Below are 12,029 nucleotides of genomic sequence, written 5' to 3'. Positions count from 1 at the left end.
TCAATAGAATAGGAAATTTTCTAAAAACTGTCGAAAGTATCTACAGGGTGATATCCTTATTAACCTTGAGTGCTGTCTTCATAGAATGATATGAGGACAAAAGAAACAGAAAACTTCTAATGCTGGGTCTATATGCAATCACAACAATATCAACTCAGAATTAAGATTTACAGACACTGCATTAATGGTTGTCAAGGTTGCATCAAGACTATCAAAAATTTCAGGAGGCTAGAGACAGAAGTGCTAGCACTTTGGGTTCTGATTATGCATTCTGATTCTGGTTATGGTGTATGGGCTTATACTCACCCCTCCATCATTCAGAGCCCTCACCCGGAAGCGATACACGGTTCCAGGAAGCAGGTTGCCGACGGTGCACTCCAGCTCTGGGCCATGGTACACTTCCGAGGCTACCTCTTCGGGCTCTGTCATCTCCACGCTGTACTCTGAGACCTCACAGCCACTTTCTGATGCAGGAACATCTGGGAATGAAGAATTTTTTTCATCTTAGAACACTTTGTGCTTCCAGTTGACCAAAGTGCACCAGATTTCACACAAGTTGAGCAAAATATCACATCGGTGGCCTGTCCTCAGTATCTCCCTTACAAAAGAATCCCTGCCCACCAAAATAGAGATATAAAAATAAAAGTTTCTGAATAATGTTATCCATACTCTCCAAAGCAGGTCCATTGAAGTTTATTTAATTACATTGATAAAATAATCCCCAAATCATAGGAACATTAGATATATTTCTTCATATTCTAATGCTAGGTAAATGGAAGAAAAAGAGGGAAGAAAAATCTATTTAATTGGAAACCAAAGGTCATACTAAATCAAAATACAGCACCCCAAATTGGCACAATTTATTATACTTTAGACATAAGTGGTAGGAAAAAATAGTCTGCTAGAGAGTTCTATACATTTGCACTTACAATTATACATGTTGTAAACTGCTAGACACAACAGGAAATGCTAATACAGCTTAAGTCAATGCTGTAAGAACATCGGGACCCACACAGGACAATGCAGCAGAGGTGGTTACACACAAAGACGAGGAAGAATTCCACGTGATCTTATAAACCATTCTTTGGTTTAAATTCTAAATTGAGCACAAAATTTTTTTCCCATTAATAAAGTTGAAAACTTTCTGAAAAAGACTGGCTGTTCTTGAAATACTCCCTAGAAAAGTGTCCCCTGAAGTGTGGGGGATAAACCAAGTGTGTGGCACCATCAGGAAGAGGAAGGTGAGGGACAGTGCTGGGGGTGTGGATGGGCGGAATGACATACATAGAAAACCTGGGTCAACATACTTCAAGAAGAATATGGACATCTTCAACAGACAAAAACATATATGGTCTTTAGAAGAAGCTTTGAAACTTAACTACAAAGCATAAGTCTTCATCTCCAATTGTCCAAATTGTCAATGTCAATGTGAAGGTTAGTTCACTCACCCCACTCTAAGTGGACTTCTTTGTGCTTTGGTCTACCCAAAACCCTCGGTGGTCGACACTGACCTGGTGCAATGCTTAGTGTGCGAACAGGGAGACTTTCAGAACACTGCAGGAGAAACACCAGAGAGAACCATCTCTTAGTTACTGTGAATTTATCAGACCTCTACATATCAGGCAAATTCCACCCCATAACTGCAAATGTTACCGAAAAGGGGTTACACACTAAATGTGTGCACATTATGGTATGCTTTTAATGCAATTAAGCTCTTCATATAAATTTATGTGTGTGTGTTTTAAGGGTGGCTACAGACTTCAATGGCACTGGGAAAAACAAGAATGATTACTTTTGAAGTTAGATTAGCAGACATGAGTACTGTATATCCTAAGCACACAGTTTTTTTCCTTTAAGTCAAAATTAGAAAGACCCTTCATGAGGACAGAAGAGAACACAAAACGACAGCTGGATGAAATTTTAAAATGGTACCATAAATGGCCAACCATTCACATACAGAGCAGGAAAGCAAATAAACTCAATATTAATCAATTGATTCTGACATCAACCAGCAGGTACTGTTAACGCTAAAATAAGTAGGCCTTTATTTTGCAGGATCTGGTTGTGTAAGGCTAGTGGTATGGAAGCTGACCTACTTCCTGAGACAGGAGAAAATCAGGTAGAGCTATACAGCTCAGCCACATTCAATTTTCTTCCTGAGAAGTGGCACAGAGGAAATGAACTCTATGCATTTGAGCAGTTCAGCCTCAGTGCCACCTTGTGTAGCGCCTCACACATAGGAAGTACCACTGATAATCTCAGCTTTGATTTGGATTTACTCCACCTGGGAAGCATTCCAGACCGCTTCAGCACTGTATAAAGATGGCCCAGATGGACCTTCTCACAGGGAGTGTCTACCTGGGCAGTCTAGATGTCCTAGTACCATCCTTGGGGGCAAAAGAAAGTAAACACAAAAACTGATATTGCAAGTGGGTTGACTAGAAAAATTAGGCATTCAAATGGCAGGTATTCTCTTGAAAAGTCAACCCAGCACAGGGCTGTAAGCCACCATCTCTCCTTCTCTTTCATTCTAGATTATTAGTGGTTTCAAATCATAATGTTAAATATCTCTACAGTGAAAGTATCTTTTGGCATCTCGTTTCTCATTCACTTTTCTGAGTGTAAGTTAAAACCATTTAGATAACAATTATTTCATTTCTAGAGTACTCCATATATATTTATTAGGTTGTTTTGAGCCTATGAGAGTACTATGTGGTTGAAACTAAGGCTCCTGACATGTTAACAGGTTAGTCTAAGGTCATATAAATAGTAGAAACAAAAAACTGGATGCTGCCTACACATGTGTACGTTGGGTACCACACAACTTCAGGAGGTGCCACTCAGCTCAGTCATCTTGGATTTACATTGTTTTTGCAACAACTTTCCAGCAGATGGCAGTAAAGTACCTTGAGGAAGGTACGTCTCAAATTCTTAAAATTGATAGATGTGCTAACAGCAGGGCTGTGCAGGTCTTATCTTTTTACTCTAAATTCTATAGCTTTTTAATCACTGCAATAACTGAGGTCTCCTTTATTTAGTCAATGCAAATTCCAGACAATTTTCAACTGTCACAGGTGATTATGTCAAAGCCTTCTAAGAAACGAGTGAGTGACAAATGCACCTGAAAATAGCACAATTCAGTAGGGAATCATTTAGGCATATCTTATACCTCCAAAGAGCAATTCAAAAAGCTCTATTTTTCATTTCCTGACGTGATACTATTAGGTTGCATTACCAAGATACATTGTTTAAACTGCAATTTGATTCTGATGTTATAGACAGTTTGTCTGAATTGGATCAATGAAGTTTACTTTCATATGGAAACAAAACCAACCTGGCTGTGTCCGCCGGTACTGATGCAGCATGCTCGGAGTTTGTACAAAGTGCCTGGTTTCAAGTGGGTGAAGGTGTATTCGGTAGCAGACCCACTGTAGGCCACTTCCCACTGATTCGCTGTAAAACAAGACTTACGCATGATTTTATGCCTCTTGTAAAAATGGAGTATATCAGCCATTGCTGACAAGAAAAAGCTCTATGTTTTCATGAAAACCAACATCTTTTTCTTTTTAACAGCCAGAAAGCTCTTCCTTTTTCTTTTACAAAGTTAAATACCAAAATAACATGGAGTCATTTTTAATACTTAGTGTTGCTGGCTAGACTACCTATTATCACCACAGTTACATTTGCTATGAGGTTTGGATGTGGGAAACCATAATGAAATGTGCAGTTGGCACGGAAGGAGGTAGGAGACACAGAACAGGGGTGGGCAAGCTATGAAATGCTCCTGGTGAGAGGAGGCCTCAGGGGCAGCCAGGCACGGGGCTACTTCTTGGCCATGGGCTTCTGGCAGTATGCAGAAGGGGCGGTATGCAAGAATTTCTCCCTGTTCTTATCTGCCTAGAGGTCAAAGAAAGTGAAATCCTCTTTTAAAAACTGGGTCTTTTGACTGCCTTCATGGAGCCCCACTTGAAAGACAAAAATTACAGGCGGTGGTTCATGCCTGTGATCCCAGGACTTTGAGAGGCCAAGGTGGGTGGATCACCTGAGGTCAGGAGTTCAAAACCAGTCTGGCCAACCTGGCGAAACCCCATCTCTACTAAAAATACAAAAATTAGCTGGATGTGGTGGTGGGCACCTGTAATCCCAGCTACTTGGGAGGCTGAGGTAACAGAATCACTTGAACCCAGGAGGCAGAGGTTGCAGTGAGCCGAGATCGCGCCGTTACACTCCAGCCTGGCGACAGAGTGAGACTCTGCCTCAAAAAAAAAAAGACAAAAAAAAGACAAAAATGCCTAGGGGAGTGACAAATTAAAGACTAAACGTGGCATGACCCAAGTGATCTGACCACTTTGTGGAACTGAAGAAAGAAACGGTCGCCAGGGGTCTGGGTGCCCCCCGAGGCTAATGCCGTCGGAAGCAAGGGCACCCAGGGATGCCTTGACCGCCTGCCTGACTCACAAATCTGGGCCGCTGGGAGGCTCTTCACTCATCTGTTTTATTCCCACTCACGCTGTGTTTCCAGCTGACCACTTTACAAAAGTCTTTTACTACATGAAGTTGTTTTAGGGGAAATGCTTTTTCTATTCCCTGGTATTTTAACTAGAGTAACTTGCACAAATTCCCCCAGCGGCTTATTAGTTTAGATTCACAATAGAGCTGCATGCACTAAGGCCATGTGAAAAAAAGGGAATAGTAAAGGCAATTATCCTGATATTACGGGTCAAAAAAACCTGTACTGAAAAGGTGACTGGGAGCAAGGATTACTGAAAAGATTCAATCACTCACTCAGCCATGCAGTGGCAAAGTTGTTAACTGGAAGTCCAGAAGGGCCCCTACTTTTCATTTGTCATCAGTAGCTAAAGGGAGCCATGAGAATTCAAAACACACTTAAATATTCACAATGAGCCATTGGCATATACATAACTTCTATCCCAGGTGGGTTTTTCTAATGAAGAAAAGCTAAACCAGGTTGTTTTTTTGTTTGTTTGTTTTTTGTTTTTTCTTCCAAGACGGAGTCTTACTCTGTCGCCCAGGCTTAAGTGCAGTGGTGCAATCTTGGCTCACTGCAACCTCCGCTTCCTGGGTTCCAAAAACGATTCTCCTGCCTCTGCCTCTCGAGTAGCTGCAATTACAGGCACACACCACCACACCCAGCTAATTTTTGTATTTTTTCTAGCAGAGACGGGGTTTCACCATGTTGGCCAGGCTGGTCTACGAACTCCTGACCTTGTGATCCACCCGCCTTGGCCTCCCAAAGTGCTGGGATTACAGGTGTGAGCCACCATGCCCGGCAGTTCTAAACCAGGTTTTTAGTGCAAAATATTTTATGTTTAGAACAGCTGTACTCATCTCAAAAGAATTCTCATGTTTTCAGCTTAAAATAGGAACCAACAGACTTAAAAACAAAAAAATTACAGGTGGTTCTCATGGTACAGAATAAAAAGCCAGCCACACATCAGCACTGCTTGCTTGTAAAAGTTTTATCAATGCTCTCTGTTTTTGGCATAAGCATGTGCCACTTAAAAAAAAATTAATGGCAGGCCGGGCGTGATGGCTCACGCCTGTAATCCCAGCACTTTGGAAGTCGGAGGTGGGTGGATCACGAGGTCAGGAGATCGAGACTATCCTGGGTAAAACGGTGAAACCCCGTCTCTACTAAAAATTCAAAAAAAAATTAGCCGGCCTAGTGGTGGGCGCCTGTAGTCCCAGCTACTCGGGAGGCTGAGGCGGGAAAATGGTGTGAACCTGGGAGGCGGAGCTTGCAGTGAGCTGAGATCACTCCACTGCACTCTGTCGCCTGGGCAACAGAGCGAGACTCCGTCTCAAAAAAAAAAAAAAAAAAAAAAAAAAAACTTAATGGTTAGAGGGATTATTACAGTGGTGAGATGATATGTCATTTAAAAAGTTTTGAAGACTATACTTTTCTCTATTAAAGTCTAATGAATTTTATTAGAAAGAAAACCTTAGAATTTTAAAAAAGGCACTAAGGAATTTTATTTCTAACATTTGTCCCATGTTAATCCACCCAGTATGAATAGTAACAAAAACGTGAAGCAAAATGACAATGAAGTTGGAAAGACATTTTCTAAACTTGTTATAAAAGTGTGATTCTTGTCACTAGCCCACAATACTATATATTGTTTTATCATGCATGGGAATTTGTAGATTACTGAACCTACCCCTTCACTGTCTCCACCTTCCCCTTCCTGCCTCTGATACTCCCTTTGCTTATAAGAATTTTTTTTTTTTTTTTTTTTTTTTGAGACAGAGTCTCACTCTGTCACCAGGCTGGAGTGCAGTGGTGCAATCTCTGCTCACTGCAACCTCCACCTCCTGGGTTCAAGCTATTTTCCTGCCTCAGCCTCCCAAGTAGCTGGGACTACTGGCACACGCCACCACACCCAGCTAATTTTTGCATTTTTAGTAGAGATGGGGTTTCACCATGTTGGCCAGGATGGTCTTGATTTCTTGACCACCCACCTCAGCCTCGGCCTCCCAAAGTGCTGGGATTACAGCGTGAGCCACCACTCCCAGCTGCTTATAAGAATTTCCAGAAAACGTATGGCAAGTTAGGAGACGAAAACACCAAATTTATCTGATTAATTAGGAACTCTAGTTCATAAAAAGACATGGAAGCTGAGTGTGGTGATTCATGTCTATAATCCCAGCACTTTGGGAGGCCGAGGTGGGGGGGTTGCTTGAGGCCAGGAGTTTGAGACCAGCCTAGATAACATAGTGAGACCCCATCACTATGAAAAATGTATTCTTCCTCATCTTCTGCGGCAGAAGAATCACTTAAGCCCAGGAGTTTGAGACTGCAGTGGGCCATGTTTGTGCTACTGCCCTCCAGCCTGTGTGACAGAGTGAGACCACATCTCAAAAAACAAAACAAAAACAAACCAAAGAAACAAAAACAAAAGATAAACAAAACAAAACACCAATGAAAAAGATACAGAAAAATTGTTAAATAACACAAATGTAAGTTTCAAGCAGACTCTGATCTCTGGTGTTGTGTTTGAAATAGAAAAACTGCCACTATGTGATTAAAGTTTGTTTATTGTAATAATAGTTCTATCTTTAGAATTAATGATTACTCACTATTACTATAAAGACGTTTACTATATTAGAAAATAGAGCTTGCTACTGGATTTGAATAAAACAATTGCCAAAAATTTCACCTTCAGAATTTCCATCAGTAATCTCTAGCAAGTACTTGAGGATTTCTGAACCACCATTGTCCTTAGGGGGATCTGGAAAATAACCAAATATCTTATTAGCAATAAAAGGATATTGATTTTTATTGGTAAACATCATTGGGACTCATAAAAATCACATACCATTATACTATCTTAATTCTAGACCTGACCATAAGGCAAAATAATTTATTTCACCAACTCCTTTGTTGAAAAAAAAAAAAGAAAGAAAAAAACAAACCAGGAATCTCTTAATACTATCAGATTATTCAAAGTTCTTAGATCTAGAAATGTCAAAGAGCATTCTTGTAGTGAAATATAACAAAAAACTCGGCACAAACTGATCAAGTTGTTGAATTTACTTGAAGGTGCTCTTTAATATATTTGATGATTTTTATATAAGATGATATGTTCATATTTCTTATTTTATTCTTTTTATTTCACTTATTTTATCAGTGACCAGATTCTTTTTTTTTTTTTTTTTTCCCCGTCTGAGATGGAGTCTTGCTCTGTTGCCTAGGCTGGAGTGCAATGGTGCCATCTTGGCTGACGGCAACCTCCGCCTCCTGGGTTGAAGCGAGTCTCCTGCCTCAGCCTCCCGAGTAGCTGGGATTACAGGCGCCCGCCACTACGCCTGGCTAATTTTTTTTGTATTTTTAGTAGAGACGGGGTTTCACCATGTTAGTCAGGCTGGTCTCGAACTCCAGACCTCAGGTGATCTGCTTGCCTTGGCCTCCCAAAGTGCTGGGATTACAGGCATGAACCACTGCGCCTGGCCAACAAGATTCTTTTGAGTGATGGAAAGGAATGGAAAGAGAAGTACAAAATTTATTGACAAAGTAAATAAAATATCCAAATGGAATATGTCCATTCTAGCACAGTTTCCTACCAAGCAAACTTTACATCCCAGGTGAATGTGGTATGAAACCAGAGGTGTGGATCAATGAGAACCAGTACACCAGCAGACAGTCTGAGGAAGGAGGTTCTGGCTTATTACTAGAGCCCTAGGCACCTTGAGTATATAGTCTACCCATAACTCTGTGCCTACAGGAATTTTATTTTCTGAGCAGAAAAACACTTTCTTTGCAGTCTAATTTTGCAAAACTATAAAGAATGTACCCTTATTATCAGTCTGCCACCTCTATATTCTTAGACATAGCGGAGATTTTTCTAAAAACCCTTAAGTTTTACTTATATATAAATTTAGAACATTCACTTCCCCTCTCCTTCACCTGGTATTTCCATTAATGTATATATACTTCAGTGGTAGATATTTACAATAATAATTATAAAGTTAAATACAGCATATAGCTCATGAAAGTAAATAGTGTTGAAAGAACTTTCTGAGGTTCTTTGAAAGAAAAGCTCTATGGTCTGGCTAAAAGCACATCTAGATTTTTATCATTTCTCTGAATTATATCCATCTTTTGGGGTAACAGAAATTCTAATAATTCTATCTCACAATTATTAGGTAACTTGAAACAGTTATACGTTTCAGTGGTTGGTGTAATAATGTTTTAAATTCCCCTTATATTACTTGGCTGCAAGGTAAAATTTTATTTAAGATTTCAACTTTTTTTTTTGCCTATTAGTTAATATCATTATGACATTAGTAAAAATGATACGCATAACACTTTTATATATTAATTGTCAACCTTCTAATTGTATTCATTTTATTGAAATAATTCACACAGCAGAGGTGAGGCACAATATCCTTCGACCAGACAACCTCAAACTCCTTATGAATTTTAATATTAAAATTTCCCAAAGTTCAAGACTCTGGTTATACAACAAACACCAATGGAAACAAAACTATCCCTAATTCATTGCAACTTAAACATTCTGTGTGCTAAAGTTTACTTAACAAACCTAAATTTTGAAATTTATTTTCAGTATTAACTTTATAAATCAAAATTTTTCTAGTAAGTATTGCTAATTTTTTAAGGATGAACTATTGAAGAATGAACGATGCATGCAGAGATTACTACATTCAAATCCATGCCTTAAAAATATAGGAGAAAGGCCGGGCGCGGTGGCTCACGCTTGTAATCCCAGCACTTTGGGAGGCCAAGGCGGGCGGATCACGAGGTCAGGAGATCGAGACCACGGTGAAACCCCGTCTCTACTAAAAATACAAAAAAAAAATTAGCCGGGCATGGTGGCGGGCGCCTGTAGTCCCAGCTACTCGGAGAGGCTGAGGCAGGAGAACAGCGTGAACCCAGGAGGCGGAGCTTGCAGTGAGCTGAGATCGCACCACTGCACTCCAGCCTGGGCGACAGAGCAAGACTCCGTCTCAAAAAAAAAAAAAAAAAAAAAAAAAAAAAAAATATATATATATATATATATATATGAGAAAAAATATGTAATACAGGAAAATCATAGAGTAAATGAGATACTCTTAAAAATCATCCATTTTAATTTCCACTAAAATTTAATTGTCCATTACGATTACATTTTAATGAAATTGTCCATTCCAATTTGTAGAATTCTCAGGATGTTTCTCACACATATATTCTGAATGCAGAAAACTTCTGCAAATACTATCCACAATTTTTTTGGCTTATCACTACTAAAATTAATCATTTTTAAAAAATTTATCCAAAGGAAAAAAAAACAGCAGCAGCAGCAGCAGCAAAACATACCCCATTTGACACTAAAGCCATGAGATGTAACTGGGCCTTTGACAAGTGGTCTGGTAGGAGGTCCAGGCCTGTCAGGACTCGTCGTACAAACAAGAACTTCGCTTGGACAGCTTTTTCCTTCCGTATTAGAAGCAGTCAGCTAGAACACAACAAAGGAAACGTTAACATGCTTTAGTTATCAGGGATCATTAAATTAATGGTCACTTTTTAACATGGTGAGATTAAGGCACCCATAAACTCAGACACACACACATTTTTTTCTCTTTCAACTCAAGTATTGATTTAACAGTATTTATTTTATACATCATTTACTGTATAGTTGGTTATTAACAATTAAAAATAAAACCAGCCGGGCACGGTGGCTCATGCCTGTAATCCTAACACTTTGGGAGGCCGAAGTGGGTGGATCACCTGAGGTCAGGAGTTCGAGACCAGCCTGATCAACATGGAGAAACCCCATCTCTACTAAAAGTACAAAATTAGCCGGGTGTGGTGGTGCATGCCTGTAATCCCAGCTACTCGGGAGGCTGAGGCAGGAGAATCCCTTGAACCTGGGAGGCAGAGGTTGTGGTAAGCCAAGATCACGCCATTGCACTCCAGCCTGGGCAACAAGAGCGAAACTCCATCTCAAAAAATAAATAAAAATAAAACCATAAGGTGGGTTTTAAAGATATTTTACCCTTTCAAAAAGACATGATAAAACAAGTATGTCATCACCTGGTTTGCATTGTTTTGTGAAAGGAAAATATGGGGGTGGGGGGGACATAAAAATAGCCCCACTTTTTACAGAGTAGGGCAATGCCGCCTTGTGGAGAAATGTTAGCAGTATAATTATGTTCTCATAGCCAGCATTGATAATAAGGGTTTTAAAAAATATGTTAAAAATTATCATTTCCCTCAAATAGTCACATACTGCACTTGATAATTTGGCAACTATTTATTGAGTGATTTCTATGTGCCAAATAATAGCATTTGGTCCCCCACTTAGAGAAGAATATGTGGAATCAGAAGACAATCGTATCTTCCAAAACGCACACCTGTCATACTAGAAAATACGGTGCTGCAGAATATTGTTTTGATCTCTTAGTGATCGTAAAGTCGTATTCACTTTTTTGGCTACTACATATAGTCCTATAGTAACATTAATGGTGGCTGTTAATGACCAAAGACAGCCCAGGTGGGGAGCGGGTGGGTCATGGAAGAGAAAATTAAAAACAAGTGAGGAAAAATAAATGGGCAGAAGAGCAAAGGAAAGTGAAGAGCAAAGAGAAGACTGATCGAAAGGAAAAAGGTACGGAGTGCAGGTGAGTGACAGGTGCACTCCAGCATTGGGTGTGCCTCTTCCCAGGTGAGGGCACCTGGCCATGCTGTAAACGCAATTTATTACAGCACATGATGACAATTTTTGTGCTCACAAGTTGGTTTTAAAATTAAAGCATGGGCCAGGTGCAGTGGCTCATGCCTGTAATCACAGCAGTTTGGAAGTCCGAGGCGGGCGGATCACGAGGTCAGGAGATTGAGACCAGCCTGGCCAACATGGTGAAACCCCCGTCTCAACTAAAAATACACACACACACACAAAAGTAGCCGGGCATAGTGGCGCTCGCCTATAGTCCCAGCCACTCGGGAGGCTGAGGCAGGAGAACTGCTTAAACCCGGGAGGGAGAGGTTGCAGTGAGCTGAGATCGTGCCACTGCACTCCAGCCTGAGTGACATAGAGAGACTCCATCTCAAATAAATAAATAAATAAATAAATAAAGCATGGTGTGCACTTTATAAATGTTACTTTCAAAATGTAAAGTGCTGTGAACTTCATTTTTTAACCTGCAGAGTCAATCTGACATGGTAAATGGTGAAATAGAAAACAGTTTCATTTTTAAGCAGTTCAGGTAACAAAATGATTGACTCACCCTGAATTTATACTGTGTGCTTCTTTTGAGATTTTTCACAGTACAGGTTAAATCCTCTCCAGTGTATTTTGGGTGGAAAAGGTTATCCTGAAAAGGCAAAGCCAGGAAGAAATGTCAGTATCAAAAATTCTGGGCATTAAATACCTTTGAATATAGGATTTTTATACTGCCTTTCCCTACCATCATCAGCAACTGGCCAGAGGTCTGGCAGCTACTGCAAAAGAGAAAAATCAGAAGCCCAGAGTATTGTGGATAGCACTTGAGCTTTAAATAAAAATTTATCT

At 40.0% G+C, this 12,029-nt stretch overlaps 1 protein-coding gene across 2 annotated transcripts in view; it reads right to left on the bottom strand.

The window, feature by feature from the left end:
- Positions 1-12,029, bottom strand: part of FNDC3B (fibronectin type III domain containing 3B) — a 361,800-nt gene that overhangs the window by 56,340 nt on the left and 293,431 nt on the right. For both annotated transcript variants that reach the window (XM_003256464.3, XM_003256465.3), the window contains exons 14-19: positions 11,746-11,832; positions 9,836-9,974; positions 7,179-7,250; positions 3,335-3,453; positions 1,449-1,554; positions 307-479 (exon numbers count right to left, since the gene is read on the bottom strand). In XM_003256464.3, coding sequence (XP_003256512.2) covers positions 307-479; positions 1,449-1,554; positions 3,335-3,453; positions 7,179-7,250; positions 9,836-9,974; positions 11,746-11,832 — 696 coding nt within the window. The remainder of the gene's footprint in view (positions 1-306; positions 480-1,448; positions 1,555-3,334; positions 3,454-7,178; positions 7,251-9,835; positions 9,975-11,745; positions 11,833-12,029) is intronic.

The sequence above is a fragment of the Nomascus leucogenys genome, chromosome 11, assembly GCF_006542625.1.
Source record: "Nomascus leucogenys isolate Asia chromosome 11, Asia_NLE_v1, whole genome shotgun sequence".
NCBI lineage: Eukaryota > Metazoa > Chordata > Mammalia > Primates > Hylobatidae > Nomascus > Nomascus leucogenys.
This window is presented reverse-complemented; position numbering and strand designations above follow the sequence as displayed.